Source organism: Nansenia antarctica, assembly GCF_963989245.1.
Source record: "Nansenia antarctica genome assembly, contig: SUPER_8_unloc_2, whole genome shotgun sequence".
Taxonomy (NCBI): Eukaryota; Metazoa; Chordata; class Actinopteri; order Argentiniformes; family Microstomatidae; genus Nansenia; species Nansenia antarctica.
In genome coordinates this window covers 219,466-241,477 of record NW_027663470.1, presented here as the reverse complement: position 1 = coordinate 241,477, position 22,012 = coordinate 219,466, and the positions used below count along the sequence as shown (strand labels likewise).

Below are 22,012 nucleotides of genomic sequence, written 5' to 3'. Positions count from 1 at the left end.
TAAATTAGCTCTGAGAGCGCCGGAGCGTCCACGTGAATGCCTCGAACGCGGCCTTTGGTCAGAGGTCGAGTTGGTCTGGAACGTTTGTTTCTGAACCGAACCGTACCGAAAACCGTGACCCAAAATACCGAACCGTACCGAACCGTGGGCCAACTGAACCGTTGCACCCCTACCCTGCATAAGTAATGGGACAGTAAAGCATTTTCTTTTCTTTTGACCCTACACTCCAAAAAGTATTTGGAATGGTTTCACCATTTAGAAATTACACCACCTTTTTATGCATAATACCCCTGTTTTGTGGTACCCAAAAGTAATGGGACAGATTTATGAAATGCCCAAATTAAGTACTCACGTTTAGTAATTTAGTAACCCTTTTCCAGAAGGCTTTTTAGGTGCTTCTTACTAATTAACCTGAGAGAGAGAGAGAACCCGGAACTGAGAACGGCTGAGTGATATTCCCGAAAGGGGAAAGTACCCAAGATGTGGTTCACCTGTGTTACTACACATGAAAGAGTTATTTACTTTGGACACGCACATCAGAAATGTCCTTCCTGGAGACAACATACTTTCACTCTCTTGTTGTTGACAACAAGGCACCTAAGGTTACACACGGTCACTTTCATGTTGAACTGTACACTGGCTATGCAATGACAGGATTGTAGGATACATATGTGATATTATATTAATTATTAAAATAATTACTACATTCAATACTGAGAGTCATTGTGCCCCATGGGGGGGGGGGGTTGTTCATCAGAGTGACAGTTTTGTGAAAGAAGCTGTTCTGTAGCCTGCTGTATGGACCTGAGGATCCTGTACTTCCTGAGTCTCTTAGATGGTAGGGGGTCAAACAGACCGTGGCTGGGGTGTGAGGTGTCCTTGATGATTCTTGCTGCCCTACACCGACACCGGTCTGCTTGGAGGGACCCGATGGTAGGGAGTTTGGTGTCGATGAAGCACTGGGCGGTTTTCACCACCCTTGGCAGGGCCTTCCGGTCAGACACAGTGTAGTTGCCGTTTCACACTGTGAGGCAGTTGGTTAGGATGCTCAAGACAGACTAATAATAATAATAATAACTTGGATTTATATAGCGCCTTTCATAAAACCCAAGGGCGCTTAAGACGCTGATTAGACTGATTTGTATACTGGGTTGTAAATAATCATGACAGTCGTTGGTTACATTCTTTGGACCAATCAATGTGACAAAGTGCTACTTCACTGGAAATTTGAATATTTTCCACTCCAATAAATATACACTATTTTGTATGGAGAAAAAAATAACACGTTCTCTAGCAAGCTACTCTGTTACTAGCATAGAAATGGCCACGCGAAGGGGCGTAGAAGATGGTAAATGTTAAATGGACTGCACTTATATAGCGCCTTTATCCAAAGAGCTTTACAATGGCCTCTCATTCACCCATTCACACACACATTCACACACCAATGGCGCCAAGCTACCATACCACTGACATTCATTCTGACAATTCAGACTAGCTTGTCTGTTACCAGCTGAAATATAATAATTATATATTATATATACTTATTCAGAAATCATCAAAACTAAGCTGAGATGTTATAATAGTAAAAGAAACAAAAAAACGGATTCCTCTAACCAGTTTGTCAGGCATTTCCTTATTCCAACACCACACGTTTTTCTTTTATCTCCCCCCCAAAATACAAGTAAATTCACAGCCTATTATTGTGTGTATATTTATACAGTTAGGTCCATATATATTTGGACATAGACAGGATTTTTGTTATTTGAGCTGTTTACCAAAACATCTTCAATTTACAGTTGTATAATGAATATGGGCTTAAAGTGCAGACTCTCAGCTTTAGGGTAAGGGTATTCACATCCAAATTGAAGGAAGGGTTTTGGAATTACAGCTCTTTAATATGTAGCTCCCTCTTTATCAAGGGACCAAAAGTAATTGGACAATTGACTCAAAAGCTATTTCATGGGCCAGTGTGGGCTATTCCTTCATTATTTCTTTATCAATTAGGCAGGTAAAAGGTCTGAGTTGATTCCAAGTGTGGCATTTGCATTTGGAAGATGTTGCTGTATACGTACAACATGCAGTCAACGGAGCTCTCAATGCAAGTGAAACAGGCCATCCTTAGGCTGCAAAAACAAACAGAAAAAAATACATCAGAGAGATAGCGGGAACATTAGGAGTGGCCAAATTAACTATTTGGTACATTCTGAGAAAAAAAAGAATGCACTGGTGAGCTCGGCACAACAAAAAGGTCTGGACATCCAAGGAAGACAAGAGTGGTGGATGATCACAGGATCCTTTACATGGTAAAGAAAAACCCCTTCACAACATCCAGCCAAGTGAAGAACAGTCTCCAGGAGGTAGGCATATCATTATCCAAGTGTACCATAAAAGGAAGACTTCACATGAACAAATACAGAGGGTTCACCACAAGGTGCAAGCCATTCATAATCCTCAAGAATAGAAAGGCCAGATTACACTTTGCCAAAAAACATTAAAAAAAGCCAGCCCTGTTGTGGAACAGCATTCTTTGGACAGATGAAACTAAGATCAACCTGTACCAGAATTATGGGAAGAAAAAAGTATGGAGAAGGCTTGGAACGGATCATGATCCGACGCATACCACATCATCTGTAAAACACGGTGGAGGCAGTGTGATGACATGGGCATGCATTGCTTCCAATGGCACTGGGTCACTAGTGTTTATTGATGATGTGACAGAAGACAGAAGCAGACGGATGAATTCTGAAGTGTTTAGGGATATTCTGTCTGCTCAGATTCAGACAAATTCAGCAAAGTTGATTGGATGGCGCTTCACAATACAGATGGACAATGACCCAAAACATACTGCGTAAGCAACCCAGGAGTTTTTTAAGGCAAAGAAGTGGAATATTCTGCAATGGCCATGTCAATCACCTGATCTCAACCTGATCGAGCATGCATTTCACTTGCTGAAGACAAAACTAAAGGCAGAAAGACCCACAAACAAACAACAACTGAAGACTGCTGCAGTAAAGGCCTGGCAAAGCATCACAAAGGAGGAAACCCAGCATTTGGTGATGTCCATGGGTTCCAGACTTCAGGCAGTCATTGCCTGCAAAGGATTCTCGACAAAGTATTAACAACTAACATTTTATTTATGATTATGTTAATTTGTCCAATTACTTTTGAGCTCCTGAAAATAGGGAACTGTGTATAAAAATGGTTGCAAATTCCTAAACGTTTCATACTATATTTTTGTTCAACCCCTTGAATTAAAGCTGAAAGTCTGCACTTCAATTACATCTCGATTGTTTCATTTCAAATCCATTGTGGTGGCCTACAGAGACAAAATTATAGAAATCGTGTCACTGTCCAAATATTTACGGACCTAACTGTATATACACAATTTATTCATAGGACACATTAATTAATTTAAGTATATCCCTCGTCTTGTTCCTGTGTTGTTTCTGTTCATGTGGAAAGATGACTGACCCGTTCACCAGAGCTTTTGTTTCTTCTTATATTCCCAAATGTTGATTTTGGCAAGCCCAAGGTTTTGGCGATGTTTCTGACTTTCACTGACAAACCACACTGTACAGTGTAAACTGGATAATGATGTGCAAACTTTATTGGTTTTTTCTTTTCTTTTTTTTGTAACAATACAGTATGCTCACACAAATTAGAAAATATATGAATTACATAATTGCACATTAGAGATCAACATTCGGTATGTGGAAAGCGCTGATCAATGTATATCTTCTATTAATCAGTGTAGCCTTTTCATGACGGTGTATTCAATATCATTCTATAAAAAATTTAGCAAACATATACACTACAATCATTAAGTCTTAAAATATTGTAAAACATTTATATATAAATGTTCAAACATTTTATGTTCAACCATTTAATTTCAGTATTACTGCAAGACTCCATTTCACTTCATGATTGTGTTGTATTAACAGGATTTACCATACATACATTTGAAAAGGCTTTAAGCATAAAGAACAGTATGTGTTTGACAGGAGAAAGAGAGCATTTCCATATTTTAAAAGCTGATTTCATGTTTGTCTGTAGCTACAGTGCGCTAAATTAGACATCCTCCTCAAGTATTTCTTTGAACAGAATGACATCTTGCAGAAGAAGGTGTAAGAAGGAGAAATGGTATATTTGGAGTTCAGCCTCCTCCCTCTCCATCGACCGCTCCCTCTGTTTCTGTTGGATCATCCTCTCTGCCTCCTGATACATTTTCTGAGAGAAGTGTTCTCCTCCGTTTGCTGCAACCATGTCATCAACCTTCTTGATCAGCTTACCAACTTGACGTCTGTCTTGGCTTTCATTGTTGAAGACATGGAATCTGCCACCACAGCGCTGAATCACTTCTTGGAGCTTTGAATCACCGCCACGCACATACTCTTGTATTGTTTGACCCTCTAGTTCATCACCACGAGTGAAGAGCACAATCATGTACTTGGAGACCTCAGGACCAAAGATTTTCTCTAAGGCCTCCACAGCTTTCTGCTCCTCACGGGTGAACCTGCCCAACTGGATCACCAGCAGGAAGACATGTGGGCCGGGGCTTGACACTTGGATACATCTCACTAGCTCGTTTTTTATATGCTTTGGAGTTTTCTGGGTGTCTAAAATTCCTGGTGTGTCCACCACATACAACGATCGATTACCATGGGCCTTCTCCTTCTTACAGGTCTCAGTCGTAGAACTAGAACTAGGGCTAGATTTAAATAACGGTTTACCCAGGATGGTGTTTCCAACAGCACTTTTCCCCACGCCCGTTTTTCCAATGAGTACAATCCTCATGTCGGGACCTACACAAATAAAACATCCTCAGTCATATACAGTACCCTGCATAAGTAATGGGACAGTAAAGCATTTTCTTTTCTTTTGACCCTACACTCCAAAAAGTATTTGGAATGGTTTCACCATTTAGAAATTACACCACCTTTTTATGCATAATACCCCTGTTTTGTGGTACCCAAAAGTAATGGGACAGATTTATGAAATGCCCAAATTAAGTACTCACGTTTAGTAATTTAGTAACCCTTTTCCAGAAGGCTTTTTAGGTGCTTCTTACTAATTAACCTGAGAGAGAGAGAGAACCCGGAACTGAGAACGGCTGAGTGATATTCCCGAAAGGGGAAAGTACCCAAGATGTGGTTCACCTGTGTTACTACACATGAAAGAGTTATTTACTTTGGACACGCACATCAGAAATGTCCTTCCTGGAGACAACATACTTTCACTCTCTTGTTGTTGACAACAAGGCACCTAAGGTTACACACGGTCACTTTCATGTTGAACTGTACACTGGCTATGCAATGACAGGATTGTAGGATACATATGTGATATTATATTAATTATTAAAATAATTACTACATTCAATACTGAGAGTCATTGTGCCCCATGGGGGGGGGGGTTGTTCATCAGAGTGACAGTTTTGTGAAAGAAGCTGTTCTGTAGCCTGCTGTATGGACCTGAGGATCCTGTACTTCCTGAGTCTCTTAGATGGTAGGGGGTCAAACAGACCGTGGCTGGGGTGTGAGGTGTCCTTGATGATTCTTGCTGCCCTACACCGACACCGGTCTGCTTGGAGGGACCCGATGGTAGGGAGTTTGGTGTCGATGAAGCACTGGGCGGTTTTCACCACCCTTGGCAGGGCCTTCCGGTCAGACACAGTGTAGTTGCCGTTTCACACTGTGAGGCAGTTGGTTAGGATGCTCAAGACAGACTAATAATAATAATAATAACTTGGATTTATATAGCGCCTTTCATAAAACCCAAGGGCGCTTAAGACGCTGATTAGACTGATTTGTATACTGGGTTGTAAATAATCATGACAGTCGTTGGTTACATTCTTTGGACCAATCAATGTGACAAAGTGCTACTTCACTGGAAATTTGAATATTTTCCACTCCAATAAATATACACTATTTTGTATGGAGAAAAAAATAACACGTTCTCTAGCAAGCTACTCTGTTACTAGCATAGAAATGGCCACGCGAAGGGGCGTAGAAGATGGTAAATGTTAAATGGACTGCACTTATATAGCGCCTTTATCCAAAGAGCTTTACAATGGCCTCTCATTCACCCATTCACACACACATTCACACACCAATGGCGCCAAGCTACCATACCACTGACATTCATTCTGACAATTCAGACTAGCTTGTCTGTTACCAGCTGAAATATAATAATTATATATTATATATACTTATTCAGAAATCATCAAAACTAAGCTGAGATGTTATAATAGTAAAAGAAACAAAAAACCGGATTCCTCTAACCAGTTTGTCAGGCATTTCCTTATTCCAACACCACACGTTTTTCTTTTATCTCCCCCCCAAAATACAAGTAAATTCACAGCCTATTATTGTGTGTATATTTATACAGTTAGGTCCATATATATTTGGACATAGACAGGATTTTTGTTATTTGAGCTGTTTACCAAAACATCTTCAATTTACAGTTGTATAATGAATATGGGCTTAAAGTGCAGACTCTCAGCTTTAGGGTAAGGGTATTCACATCCAAATTGAAGGAAGGGTTTTGGAATTACAGCTCTTTAATATGTAGCTCCCTCTTTATCAAGGGACCAAAAGTAATTGGACAATTGACTCAAAAGCTATTTCATGGGCCAGTGTGGGCTATTCCTTCATTATTTCTTTATCAATTAGGCAGGTAAAAGGTCTGAGTTGATTCCAAGTGTGGCATTTGCATTTGGAAGATGTTGCTGTATACGTACAACATGCAGTCAACGGAGCTCTCAATGCAAGTGAAACAGGCCATCCTTAGGCTGCAAAAACAAACAGAAAAAAATACATCAGAGAGATAGCGGGAACATTAGGAGTGGCCAAATTAACTATTTGGTACATTCTGAGAAAAAAAAGAATGCACTGGTGAGCTCGGCACAACAAAAAGGTCTGGACATCCAAGGAAGACAAGAGTGGTGGATGATCACAGGATCCTTTACATGGTAAAGAAAAACCCCTTCACAACATCCAGCCAAGTGAAGAACAGTCTCCAGGAGGTAGGCATATCATTATCCAAGTGTACCATAAAAGGAAGACTTCACATGAACAAATACAGAGGGTTCACCACAAGGTGCAAGCCATTCATAATCCTCAAGAATAGAAAGGCCAGATTACACTTTGCCAAAAAACATTTAAAAAAGCCAGCCCTGTTGTGGAACAGCATTCTTTGGACAGATGAAACTAAGATCAACCTGTACCAGAATTATGGGAAGAAAAAAGTATGGAGAAGGCTTGGAACGGATCATGATCCGACGCATACCACATCATCTGTAAAACACGGTGGAGGCAGTGTGATGACATGGGCATGCATTGCTTCCAATGGCACTGGGTCACTAGTGTTTATTGATGATGTGACAGAAGACAGAAGCAGACGGATGAATTCTGAAGTGTTTAGGGATATTCTGTCTGCTCAGATTCAGACAAATTCAGCAAAGTTGATTGGATGGCGCTTCACAATACAGATGGACAATGACCCAAAACATACTGCGTAAGCAACCCAGGAGTTTTTTAAGGCAAAGAAGTGGAATATTCTGCAATGGCCATGTCAATCACCTGATCTCAACCTGATCGAGCATGCATTTCACTTGCTGAAGACAAAACTAAAGGCAGAAAGACCCACAAACAAACAACAACTGAAGACTGCTGCAGTAAAGGCCTGGCAAAGCATCACAAAGGAGGAAACCCAGCATTTGGTGATGTCCATGGGTTCCAGACTTCAGGCAGTCATTGCCTGCAAAGGATTCTCGACAAAGTATTAACAACTAACATTTTATTTATGATTATGTTAAGTTGTCCAATTACTTTTGAGCTCCTGAAAATAGGGAACTGTGTATAAAAATGGTTGCAAATTCCTAAACGTTTCATACTATATTTTTGTTCAACCCCTTGAATTAAAGCTGAAAGTCTGCACTTCAATTACATCTCGATTGTTTCATTTCAAATCCATTGTGGTGGCCTACAGAGACAAAATTATAGAAATCGTGTCACTGTCCAAATATTTACGGACCTAACTGTATATACACAATTTATTCATAGGACACATTAATTAATTTAAGTATATCCCTTGTCTTGTTCCTGTGTTGTTTCTGTTCATGTGGAAAGATGACTGACCCGTTCACCAGAGCTTTTGTTTCTTCTTATATTCCCAAATGTTGATTTTGGCAAGCCCAAGGTTTTGGCGATGTTTCTGACTTTCACTGACAAACCACACTGTACAGTGTAAACTGGATAATGATGTGCAAACTTTATTGGTTTTTTCTTTTCTTTTTTTTGTAACAATACAGTATGCTCACACAAATTAGAAAATATATGAATTACATAATTGCACATTAGAGATCAACATTCGGTATGTGGAAAGCGCTGATCAATGTATATCTTCTATTAATCAGTGTAGCCTTTTCATGACGGTGTATTCAATATCATTCTATAAAAAATTTATCAAACATATACACTACAATCATTAAGTCTTAAAATATTGTAAAACATTTATATATAAATGTTCAAACATTTTATGTTCAACCATTTAATTTCAGTATTACTGCAAGACTCCATTTCACTTCATGATTGTGTTGTATTAACAGGATTTACCATACATACATTTGAAAAGGCTTTAAGCATAAAGAACAGTATGTGTTTGACAGGAGAAAGAGAGCATTTCCATATTTTAAAAGCTGATTTCATGTTTGTCTGTAGCTACAGTGCGCTAAATTAGACATCCTCCTCAAGTATTTCTTTGAACAGAATGACATCTTGCAGAAGAAGGTGTAAGAAGGAGAAATGGTATATTTGGAGTTCAGCCTCCTCCCTCTCCATCGACCGCTCCCTCTGTTTCTGTTGGATCATTCTCTCTGCCTCCTGATACATTTTCTGAGAGAAGTGTTCTCCTCCGTTTGCTGCAACCATGTCATCAACCTTCTTGATCAGCTTACCAACTTGACGTCTGTCTTGGCTTTCATTGTTGAAGACATGGAATCTGCCACCACAGCGCTGAATCACTTCTTGGAGCTTTGAATCACCGCCACGCACATACTCTTGTATTGTTTGACCCTCTAGTTCATCACCACGAGTGAAGAGCACAATCATGTACTTGGAGACCTCAGGACCAAAGATTTTCTCTAAGGCCTCCACAGCTTTCTGCTCCTCACGGGTGAACCTGCCCAACTGGATCACCAGCAGGAAGACATGTGGGCCGGGGCTTGACACTTGGATACATCTCACTAGCTCGTTTTTTATATGCTTTGGAGTTTTCTGGGTGTCTAAAATTCCTGGTGTGTCCACCACATACAACGATCGATTACCATGGGCCTTCTCCTTCTTACAGGTCTCAGTCGTAGAACTAGAACTAGGGCTAGATTTAAATAACGGTTTACCCAGGATGGTGTTTCCAACAGCACTTTTCCCCACGCCCGTTTTTCCAATGAGTACAATCCTCATGTCGGGACCTACACAAATAAAACATCCTCAGTCATATACAGTACCCTGCATAAGTAATGGGACAGTAAAGCATTTTTTTTTCTTTTGACCCTACACTCCAAAAAGTATTTGGAATGGTTTCACCATTTAGAAATTACACCACCTTTTTATGCATAATACCCCTATTTTGTGGTATCCAAAAGTAATGGGACAGATTTATGAAATGCCCAAATTAAGTACTCACGTTTAGTAATTTAGTAACCCTTTTCCAGAAGGCTTTTTAGGTGCTTCTTACTAATTAACCTGACAATCCTTTGTTAGGATAACTAGTGGTTTGCACCTTGCAGTGAAGCCTAGACATATCTGTATACCTGCACTGTTACACTTATTACACATTAACCTACCCACCTGTATTACTACTATTTAAAAACATTCATTTTAGGACAATCATTGTGAAGTAGGACAACCAACTATTAGTTTTATAAATTAAGAATTTGTTGGTGATTTGTATGAGTCATATCCTCATCAATAAACATTTACTCAGAAACAAAACTACAGCAAAGTTGAATTGTCCTCACCTGCAGGGATTGAGTAGAAATTACCCATCTTGTCTTGATACAGTTGGAGACAAATTATGATGTGGTGTTTTCTTTATAATTAAGCCCAGGTGAAACACGCCCACTCACCCCATCATACCTTTCTACCGGAGGTGGAGGGGTGGAGGTAGACATCAGAGGACAGGTGGAACACGCCCACTCTCTACCAGAGGAGGCAGGTGGAGGTAGACATCAGAGGACAGGTGGAACACGCCCACTCTCTACCGGAGGAGGCAGGTGGAGGTAGACATCAGAGGACAGGCTCATTGGAATGCATGGAATGGAATAAGAAATGGTATCAAACACTAATCCTAACCCTAACCCTACCATTCCTTATTCCAGTCCATGTATTACAGTGAGCCGTCCTCTGATGTCTACCTCCACCAGCCTCCCCTGGTCTCTGCATAAATGCTGAGGACACGTCTGTCACATTTTCACAGATCACCAATGACTGATGCAGCAAAAGAAGCGAAGGAAAATGTCAACCAGTAAGTCATACTTTTAAAATCTTAAACCTAGCTTGACTTACTGTACTTGACTATTTGGAGATGAATCATACTTAAATATGTCAACCAAATCAAGAATATTTTCTCTACATGCAGTACATCATTTTGGATAAATCGTCTTTAAACCCTTTTTTATTGTATATATTTACTTGCACTTATTTACAGGGTTCCCACAGGTCCTTGAAATCCTTGAAAGTTTGTGAATTTGAGAAAAAAAATCAAGGTGTTATACGTTTTTGAAAATAGACATGGGTCATTGAAAGTGCTTGAATTCCCCTCTCTCTCTCTCTCTCTAAAAAAAATCTATATATATTCAAAAATGTTTTACTTAGCTCGTCAACTAGTAAATAAGTCTCTGTATTGCTTAACTTTACACATATTTCAGAATATATTGTTTTGCTGTGCTGTGGTAGAGAAGGCAAGAGACCATCTAGTGTTCACACATTCAAGTCTCTCTTTTTAATTGTTGTCTGTGAGCGGATAGTTCCTATTATCTAAATTCTCTAGATCTGTCTCAAACTATGCCGTGTTGGGTCCTTGAATTTGAGGGAATTGAGTCTTGAAAGTCCTTGAAAGGTGCTTGAATTTGATGTTTCAAATGGTGTGGGAACCCTGTATTTACTTTCCTCAAAGAAATACTGTAATGTATAGTTGGTCTACTGGAAGATTTCATTTTCGTTTTTTGATACCTATGCAAAAAGCAAAATAACACATATTTTTGTTGTTTTTATTTCCCTAGGTCTAGGAGCTCCAGAGTACCATCTTTCCCAGAGTACCATTGTTCTGCTGGGAAAGAAAGCTGACTTAAATCGTTCGATTGCACATCGTATCCTAAACCTAAACCTAAACAAACGTACCAGCTATACCGACAGATGGGAGAAATTAGAAAATGAACCATTAGTTGTTAAATTCATCGCAAATGAACATGCTGATTCTCCAAAAGAGCAAATTAGGGACTGTGTGAAACTGTTCCCTGGCCCTCATATGTTCCTGCTTGTAGGTGGCGAACCAATAAGTCATAAAGAGTTAAAGAAGATCAATGAAGGCATACACATTACATCCATATCAGAGGACTGCAGTGATAATGATCTAGATCAACTATTGAGTGAACTATTGGGGAAAAGAAGGATTGTACATGGAATGTAAGAACAAAATACATGATACAATTTTCTATCCTTTCAAACCTTGTCAATGGTATTAATTAATAAGAGTATTATTAAAGATATTATGTCATGACTGTATACTTTAGGTCTGGGCAGAGTGACAGTTCTGAATACGCTCCAAGCTACCCTCCAAGCCACCCTCCAAGCTACCCTCCAAGCCACCCTCCAAGCTACCCTCCAAGCCATGCTACAAGCTACCCTCCAAGCCAGCCTCCAAGCCACCCTCCAAGCTACCCTCCAAGCCATGCTACAAGCTACCCTCCAAGCCATGCTACAAGCCACCCTCCAAGCTACCCTCCAAGCCATGCTACAAGCTACCCTCCAAGCCATGCTACAAGCTACCCTCCAAGCCATGCTACAAGCTACCCTCCAAGCCATGCTACAAGCTACCGTCCAGATGTGGTAAGCCCAGAGTGGAGTTTGACAGGGCATCCTGTCAGTGTAACATCCTGTAGTGTAATATCCAGCTGTAACTAACCTGTAGTGTAATATCCAGCTGTAACTAGTCTGTAGTGTAATATCCAGCTCTAACTAGTCTGTAGTGTAATATCCAGCTCTAACTAGTCTGTAGTGTAATATCCAGCTCTAACTAGTCTGTAGTGTAATATCCAGCTCTAACTAGTCTGTAGTGTAATATCCAGCTGTAACTGGTCTGTAGTGTAATATCCAGCTCTAACTAGTCTGTAGTGTAATATCCAGCTGTAACTAGTCTGTAGTGTAATATCCAGCTGTAACTAGTCTGTAGTGTAATATCCAGCTCTAACTAGTCTGTAGTGTAATATCCAGCTCTAACTAGTCTGTAGTGTAATATCCAGCTCTAACTAGTCTGTAGTGTAATATCCAGCTCTAACTAGTCTGTAGTGTAATATCCAGCTGTAACTAGTCTGTAGTGTAATATCCAGCTGTAACTAGTCTGTAGTGTAATATCCAGCTGTAACTAGTCTGTAGTGTAATATCCAGCTCTAACTAGTCTGTAGTGTAATATCCAGCTCTAACTAGTCTGTAGTGTAATATCCAGCTCTAACTAGTCTGTAGTGTAAAATCCAGCTGTAACTAGTCTGTAGTGTAATATCCAGCTGTAACTAGTCTGTAGTGTAATATCCAGCTGTAACTAGTCTGTAGATCTGTTATGTAGGACTAGATGTTGATATCCCTCGATACATACATACTTAAGGCACCGATAAGACTCTGTGGTGTTCAAATGAGCGATGGCATCCTTTGGGTTGTCAAGTGGGCGCCCTCCTTCATGAATGTTTCGCTGATAAGCCCACGACACCTCCAGAGGGTTCAGCAGTGAATCCCAGCGTCCCAGGTTCACTCCCTAGATGCGATCAGCTCATTTGAACGCCCGGGTCGAGTCCTTTCTCTTCATCCACAGCCACTGGCTCCCCTTTTCAGCAGCCCTGGAGAGGTCCTTGATTGCGTGCCGGTGGGTCTTCCCTCGCACTCCCATCTCCCTGAGTAGCCTGGATGTTGAGGTGGCTACGAACCCTCTGCAGCCTACTTCCACTGGGCGTACCTTCGCTGTCCAGCCTTGTTGTTGGGCATCTGCTGCGAGTTCAGTGTACCTCAGCCTCTTCCGCTCGTAGGCCTCCTCCACTGCACCCTCCCAGGGCACAGTGAGCTCGATGATGTAAACGAGCTTGAGCGAGGCTGACCACAGCACAAGGTCTGGTCGCAGGTTGGTGGCTGCGATCTCAGCTGGGAAGCAGAGTTTCTTGTCCAAGTCTGCCAGCAGCTTCCAGTCCCGTGCTCTGCCCAGCTGCCCAGTGTCTGGTCTTATGGTGGTGAGGCAGGCTTGACCCTCGCCCTCCCGAACAAATGGTGCTGGCTGCCACCGGGATGATGGGGGAGGAAGGGCGTTCACACTTGTCCGATGACTTTCCAGCACTGCTGCAAGACACCTTAGCACCTGGTCGTGCCGCCAGGTGTAACGGCCTTGGGTGAGGCTGGTCTTGCATCCCACTAAGATGTGCTTCAGTGTTGCTGGACTTTGACATAGAGGGCACGTGGGGTCTTCGCCATACCACTGGCTTAGGTTTACAGGAGAAGGCAGGACATCGTAGGCAGCCCTGATGGTGAAGCTCGCTCTGAATGCCTCCATCTCCCACAGATCTTTCCAGGAGATCTTCCTCTTTTCCACTCCTTCCCATGCCATCCACTGCCCTTGCTTTGCCTGCGCCACAGCTTGTGCGCGCCTTCCTGCTTCCTCTTCCCGACGTACCTCCTGGACCACCAGCTTGCGTCTCTGAGATGGATTGGCCTTGCTCCAGGCCGGTGTACTAATCCCGAGGCCAAGACCACTCCTCCCCTCCTGCACTCGGCCCACAATGTCCCTGTGTCTGAGTGCTGCCTTTGCCTGCTCAGTTGCAGCCAATGGGGTCCACTTCCTCCCAGTGGCCAGGATGGGGGCAGCTTGGGCAACAAATGGATCATTCGAATCCAGAAGCATCATCTCCAGTCTGACTTTGGCACACTTGTACTCCTCTGTCAGACTGGAAATGGGCAGGTGTAACATCCCTTTGCCGTAGAGCCCAATGCTGCTGAGGCACCTGGGAAGGCCAAGCCACTTCCTTGCATATGAGTTGACCAGTCTCTCCAGCTTTTCCACCTTTGAGAGAGGAACTTCATAGAGGGTTAGTGGCCACAGGAGACGTGGAAGTAGTCCATACTGCATGCACCAGAGCTTCAGCTTGCCAGGAAGCAGGGTTCTGTCGATGTTCTCCAGGCCGCTGGCTACCTCCTTCCTGAGCTGCTCTACTTGCTCTTTATCTTTGAGGGAGGCATCATACCAACGACCTAGGCTCTTCACAGGCTTCTCGGAGACCGTTGGAATGGGTTCTTTGCCAATGTGGAAGCGGTGGTCTGACAGCTTCCCCTTGACAATGGAGATGCTTCTGGACTTGCTCGGCTTGATCTTCATGCGAGCCAACTGAATGTTTTCCTGGAGCTTTCTTAGTAGCCGTACTGTGCAAGCCTTGGTCGTGGTGAGTGTTGTGAGGTCATCCATGTAGGCTCTGATCGGCGGCAACCTCAGCCCAGGTCTTATTCGCTGTCCGCCAACCACCCATCGAGAGGCCCGAATAATGACCTCCATGGCCATGGTGAAGGCCAGCGGGGAGATGGTGCAGCCGGCCATGATTCCCACTTCCAGATGTTGCCATGCTGTGGTGTACTCTGCTGTGGTCACGCAGAGCTGGACGTCCTGGAAGTAGGCCTTGACAAGGGTTGTGAGAGCTGGTGGGATCCTGAAGTAGTCGAAGGCTGTCCACAGGAGGTTGTGAGGGACTGAGCCAAAGGCATTCGCAAGATCCAGGAACACCACGTGGAGGTCCGTTCCCTCCTTCTTGGCGACCTGGATCTGATGCCAGATGACACTAGCATGTTCGACACACCCTGAGAAGCCTGAGATGCCTGCTTTCTGGATTGACGTGTCAATCAGGTTGTTTCTTTGCAGGTATCCTGCCAGCCTATGAGCGACCACGCTGAAGAAGATTTTTCCCTCGACATTTAGAAGGCTGATCTGCCGGAACTGTCCGATTTCTGTTGAGTCCTTTTCCTTGGGGATAAGGATCCCTCCGGCTCTCCGCCAGGACGTTGGTATCGCCTTCTTTTGCCACACAACTTTCATCAGCTTCCAGAGGAATCTCAGGACATCTGGTGCGTTTTTGTAGAGCCTGTATGGAACTCCGTTGGGACCTGGAGCTGACGCGGCCCTTGCTCTACGCACAGTGTTGTCTACTTCACTCCACCTGGGTGGACTGATATCTAGTTCGTGCTCTGGTGGATTGACTGGTGGCATGTCAGGTGGGAGCGTGACCTCTTCCTGGTGTCGGTCATCTGTGCAGCCCTTTTTCAGATGTTCTTCCAGGTGGGCCTTTGCCACAGAGAGACTTCCGCTCTTCTCCTTTGTGAAGAGAGTCTTCACAAATTTGAAAGGATCTTTGTAGAAGCGTGATCTTGTTTGCTCCTTCCTTCTGCGCCTCTTCAGGAGGTTTTCAGCTCTCCTCAGTGTTGCAAGCCTGCTCTTAATCTCTTCCTGCAGCAGGTTTATTCCCTCCTTCTCCTCCTCTGTGGCCTTCCTCCATTGCTTCTTCAGCTGCCTCCTCTCCTTGACTAGTCGGTCTATTTCTGTCTGCCTTCTGGACTTGGTGGGAATTGACTGAGTAGATCGTTTGCCTTCGACCACTCCGAACTGTTCCACTCCATAGGCATAGATGAGGTTGCCCATTCTCTCCAACTTCTTCATGGTGGTGCCTCTGATCCCTTCTAGGATGTTGCAGAGATCAGTGTTGACCTCCTTCCACAGCGTCTTGTTGCAGGACTTTGGCCACTTGACTAATGGCCTTCGCCCCTGGATCTTCTTCTCTGCTGGTGGTCGTGATGTGTTGGATTCAGGTTGCTCTCCTGTGCCTTGTTCTTCCTCCTCTGGGACAGGGGTGTTGATGTCCTGCAGACTGTGGTGTGTGTCCTGCTGCTGAACTTCAGTCGACTGACTCGGCCTGCTTCTCAAAAAGTAGCTGTCGATGCGACTTCCCTGTTGACCCTTCTTTAGGCACCCTTTCTTGCCCTGGTGTATCTTCAGGCCATGGGTGGAAGTAACCTTTGTCCAACCACATACGCAGTTCTGGAGCGTGTGTCCTGCTGTAGCTGTCGGCGCCTCAGGTATGCTGTTCATCAATCTCGTAGTCTGTTCCGTTCCTGTGTTCGTTACCGGGTAGTCTGCCGATGAGCCATCTTCCGCCCCCGCTCTCGCAGGCTCAGGGGGTATTTTCTTCTTAGAATTTTTCGTAGCCAAGTTTGGGTGGGACCCATACACTGTTCGTGCTGGATCCCGCCGCCACGGGTAGCTAGCCCATGGCGGCCCCGTTGGGGTCTATTCCCTCCTGTCAGCTGTCTTTCCATGCTGTCGCAAGGTCTTTCCCTTGTTGCCAGCTGCACTTTCACAGCAGTCACTGGTTCACCAGATGATCAGATCTGTTATGTAGGACTAGATGTTGATATCCCTCGATACATACATACTTAAGGCACCGATAAGACTCTGTGGTGTTCAAATGAGCGATGGCATCCTTTGGGTTGTCAAGTGGGCGCCCTCCTTCATGAATGTTTCGCTGATAAGCCCACGACACCTCCAGAGGGTTCAGCAGTGAATCCCAGCGTCCCAGGTTCACTCCCTAGATGCGATCAGCTCATTTGAACGCCCGGGTCGAGTCCTTTCTCTTCATCCACAGCCACTGGCTCCCCTTTTCAGCAGCCCTGGAGAGGTCCTTGATTGCGTGCCGGTGGGTCTTCCCTCGCACTCCCATCTCCCTGAGTAGCCTGGATGTTGAGGTGGCTACGAACCCTCTGCAGCCTACTTCCACTGGGCGTACCTTCGCTGTCCAGCCTTGTTGTTGGGCATCTGCTGCGAGTTCAGTGTACCTCAGCCTCTTCCGCTCGTAGGCCTCCTCCACTGCACCCTCCCAGGGCACAGTGAGCTCGATGATGTAAACGAGCTTGAGCGAGGCTGACCACAGCACAAGGTCTGGTCGCAGGTTGGTGGCTGCGATCTCAGCTGGGAAGCAGAGTTTCTTGTCCAAGTCTGCCAGCAGCTTCCAGTCCCGTGCTCTGCCCAGCTGCCCAGTGTCTGGTCTTATGGTGGTGAGGCAGGCTTGACCCTCGCCCTCCCGAACAAATGGTGCTGGCTGCCACCGGGATGATGGGGGAGGAAGGGCGTTCACACTTGTCCGTTGACTTTCCAGCACTGCTGCAAGACACCTTAGCACCTGGTCGTGCCGCCAGGTGTAACGGCCTTGGGTGAGGCTGGTCTTGCATCCCACTAAGATGTGCTTCAGTGTTGCTGGACTTTGACATAGAGGGCACGTGGGGTCTTCGCCATACCACTGGCTTAGGTTTACAGGAGAAGGCAGGACATCGTAGGCAGCCCTGATGGTGAAGCTCGCTCTGAATGCCTCCATCTCCCACAGATCTTTCCAGGAGATCTTCCTCTTTTCCACTCCTTCCCATGCCATCCACTGCCCTTGCTTTGCCTGCGCCACAGCTTGTGCGCGCCTTCCTGCTTCCTCTTCCCGACGTACCTCCTGGACCACCAGCTTGCGTCTCTGAGATGGATTGGCCTTGCTCCAGGCCGGTGTACTAATCCCGAGGCCAAGACCACTCCTCCCCTCCTGCACTCGGCCCACAATGTCCCTGTGTCTGAGTGCTGCCTTTGCCTGCTCAGTTGCAGCCAATGGGGTCCACTTCCTCCCAGTGGCCAGGATGGGGGCAGCTTGGGCAACAAATGGATCATTCGAATCCAGAAGCATCATCTCCAGTCTGACTTTGGCACACTTGTACTCCTCTGTCAGACTGGAAATGGGCAGGTGTAACATCCCTTTGCCGTAGAGCCCAATGCTGCTGAGGCACCTGGGAAGGCCAAGCCACTTCCTTGCATATGAGTTGACCAGTCTCTCCAGCTTTTCCACCTTTGAGAGAGGAACTTCATAGAGGGTTAGTGGCCACAGGAGACGTGGAAGTAGTCCATACTGCATGCACCAGAGCTTCAGCTTGCCAGGAAGCAGGGTTCTGTCGATGTTCTCCAGGCCGCTGGCTACCTCCTTCCTGAGCTGCTCTACTTGCTCTTTATCTTTGAGGGAGGCATCATACCAACGACCTAGGCTCTTCACAGGCTTCTCGGAGACCGTTGGAATGGGTTCTTTGCCAATGTGGAAGCGGTGGTCTGACAGCTTCCCCTTGACAATGGAGATGCTTCTGGACTTGCTCGGCTTGATCTTCATGCGAGCCAACTGAATGTTTTCCTGGAGCTTTCTTAGTAGCCGTACTGTGCAAGCCTTGGTCGTGGTGAGTGTTGTGAGGTCATCCATGTAGGCTCTGATCGGCGGCAACCTCAGCCCAGGTCTTATTCGCTGTCCGCCAACCACCCATCGAGAGGCCCGAATAATGACCTCCATGGCCATGGTGAAGGCCAGCGGGGAGATGATGCAGCCGGCCATGATTCCCACTTCCAGATGTTGCCATGCTGTGGTGTACTCTGCTGTGGTCACGCAGAGCTGGACGTCCTGGAAGTAGGCCTTGACAAGGGTTGTGAGAGCTGGTGGGATCCTGAAGTAGTCGAAGGCTGTCCACAGGAGGTTGTGAGGGACTGAGCCAAAGGCATTCGCAAGATCCAGGAACACCACGTGGAGGTCCGTTCCCTCCTTCTTGGCGACCTGGATCTGATGCCAGATGACACTAGCATGTTCGACACACCCTGAGAAGCCTGAGATGCCTGCTTTCTGGATTGACGTGTCAATCAGGTTGTTTCTTTGCAGGTATCCTGCCAGCCTATGAGCGACCACGCTGAAGAAGATTTTTCCCTCGACATTTAGAAGGCTGATCTGCCGGAACTGTCCGATTTCTGTTGAGTCCTTTTCCTTGGGGATAAGGATCCCTCCGGCTCTCCGCCAGGACGTTGGTATCGCCTTCTTTTGCCACACAACTTTCATCAGCTTCCAGAGGAATCTCAGGACATCTGGTGCGTTTTTGTAGAGCCTGTATGGAACTCCGTTGGGACCTGGAGCTGACGCGGCCCTTGCTCTACGCACAGTGTTGTCTACTTCACTCCACCTGGGTGGACTGATATCTAGTTCGTGCTCTGGTGGATTGACTGGTGGCATGTCAGGTGGGAGCGTGACCTCTTCCTGGTGTCGGTCATCTGTGCAGCCCTTTTTCAGATGTTCTTCCAGGTGGGCCTTTGCCACAGAGAGACTTCCGCTCTTCTCCTTTGTGAAGAGAGTCTTCACAAATTTGAAAGGATCTTTGTAGAAGCGTGATCTTGTTTGCTCCTTCCTTCTGCGCCTCTTCAGGAGGTTTTCAGCTCTCCTCAGTGTTGCAAGCCTGCTCTTAATCTCTTCCTGCAGCAGGTTTATTCCCTCCTTCTCCTCCTCTGTGGCCTTCCTCCATTGCTTCTTCAGCTGCCTCCTCTCCTTGACTAGTCGGTCTATTTCTGTCTGCCTTCTGGACTTGGTGGGAATTGACTGAGTAGATCGTTTGCCTTCGACCACTCCGAACTGTTCCACTCCATAGGCATAGATGAGGTTGCCCATTCTCTCCAACTTCTTCATGGTGGTGCCTCTGATCCCTTCTAGGATGTTGCAGAGATCAGTGTTGACCTCCTTCCACAGCGTCTTGTTGCAGGACTTTGGCCACTTGACTAATGGCCTTCGCCCCTGGATCTTCTTCTCTGCTGGTGGTCGTGATGTGTTGGATTCAGGTTGCTCTCCTGTGCCTTGTTCTTCCTCCTCTGGGACAGGGGTGTTGATGTCCTGCAGACTGTGGTGTGTGTCCTGCTGCTGAACTTCAGTCGACTGACTCGGCTTGCTTCTCAAAAAGTAGCTGTCGATGCGACTTCCCTGTTGACCCTTCTTTAGGCACCCTTTCTTGCCCTGGTGTATCTTCAGGCCATGGGTGGAAGTAACCTTTGTCCAACCACATACGCAGTTCTGGAGCGTGTGTCCTGCTGTAGCTGTCGGCGCCTCAGGTATGCTGTTCATCAATCTCGTAGTCTGTTCCGTTCCTGTGTTCGTTACCGGGTAGTCTGCCGATGAGCCATCTTCCGCCCCCGCTCTCGCAGGCTCAGGGGGTATTTTCTTCTTAGAATTTTTCGTAGCCAAGTTTGGGTGGGACCCATACACTGTTCGTGCTGGATCCCGCCGCCACGGGTAGCTAGCCCATGGCGGCCCCGTTGGGGTCTATTCCCTCCTGTCAGCTGTCTTTCCATGCTGTCGCAAGGTCTTTCCCTTGTTGCCAGCTGCACTTTCACAGCAGTCACTGGTTCACCAGATGATCAGATCTGTTATGTAGGACTAGATGTTGATATCCCTCGATACATACATACTTAAGGCACCGATAAGACTCTGTGGTGTTCAAATGAGCGATGGCATCCTTTGGGTTGTCAAGTGGGCGCCCTCCTTCATGAATGTTTCGCTGATAAGCCCACGACACCTCCAGAGGGTTCATATCGTTCATATAGGGTTCGTAGTGTAATATCCAGCTGTAACTAGTCTGTAGTGTAATATCCAGCTGTAACTAGTCTGTAGTGTATTATACAACAGTTAGTTCCGACCAAGTCATTTGATTGGACAAGAGGCATTCCATGAGTTACGATATACAGTATAACAGCACTGGGACTTTTAACTATATGTATCACTCCGCCGCACAGGTGTTCAATTAAATGAATGAAAGGTCTGAAAGCTAAAAAGTTATTGGAGACCATCAGACCACCGAGAGCAGAAAACGATGGAGCAGCGTGATGTCTGATGTCAACTCGTCTGTCTCTGAATCACATTCACACATGCCACCAAAGCGACTGTCAACCGAGTGATATTTCACTGGTTGCACAATACATGGAAATGTACAAATAAATGTACACGATACAAAGTAGCTAGCCACGATACGAAGTAGCTAGTTTGTGTTCAGGCTACTAGGCAACAATCCAGTTGAACAGTCCCGTTGCGGAACTATTTTTTCTTCGGTTCTCGGCCTGCGGCCTCGTACCTACGACCGAATCACAGCCGTGCTGATATTCAGTATAACACACTCCCTCTCGTGTGATATTGCTTAAGTAACTAGCCTGCACAGTGTGAGAAATAAATCCAGTTAAGAGCAACGCATCCGGGTACTTTTCCCTCCCGTCATGTCCACGCCCCTTTTTGGGTGGTAGAAGTGTAGAAGTTTGACTGGCGGTCAATGCGAATTTCTGGTCTTTGCTACTTTAATCCGATAAAATAAGAAAACCGTATTGCTTTTTAGATATTAGGAGCCCAAATCCGATGGCCAGTTAGGCAAACTATTATATAGTGTCGTAGCCTACGTCCTGCGTGACTCAGTAACATAAACTGGTGAGATGAGATGCGTATTTCCGTGCCCTGCGCTGCGACAAAAATATTTTTTCCAATTTGAACGTAATTTGTGAATTCAAAATCAAAGAGCAAATATTTATTCATACATTTGGATTTATTTCGGGGCCCCTTGTAGCCCGGGGCCCCTGGGCTCAAGCCCAGGGAACCCCATGCATAAGTCCGGCCCAGTCTACCACCCAAAAAGGGGCGTGACTATTCTGATGACAGGGAGATGACGCGCAATTGCTCTTATCCATAGACCTATCACTAAGCCACGCCCCAAAATAGAAATTGTCCAATCATATCACAGCAAAAGTCACTACAGGCAGAAAACTCGGACAAACAACTCGCTAATATCTGATGGTGAAAAGGTTCTAGACGAAATATTCTTGTCATCTTTTTAAAAAACATGTCTATTGCTTACTTGTAAAT

General features: G+C 45.3%; 1 protein-coding gene across 1 annotated transcript in view; it reads right to left on the bottom strand.

Moving 5' to 3' along the window:
- Window positions 1–10,043, bottom strand: part of LOC308164707 (GTPase IMAP family member 8-like) — a gene marked incomplete at both ends in the record, with an annotated part of 23,294 nt that extends 13,251 nt beyond the window's left edge. The window contains 5 exons of the mRNA XM_080550772.1: window positions 857–989; window positions 4,075–4,802; window positions 5,521–5,653; window positions 8,739–9,466; window positions 10,016–10,043. Coding sequence (XP_080406898.1) covers window positions 857–989; window positions 4,075–4,802; window positions 5,521–5,653; window positions 8,739–9,466; window positions 10,016–10,043 — 1,750 coding nt within the window. The remainder of the gene's footprint in view (window positions 1–856; window positions 990–4,074; window positions 4,803–5,520; window positions 5,654–8,738; window positions 9,467–10,015) is intronic.
- Window positions 10,044–22,012: the final 11,969 nt, after the last annotated feature.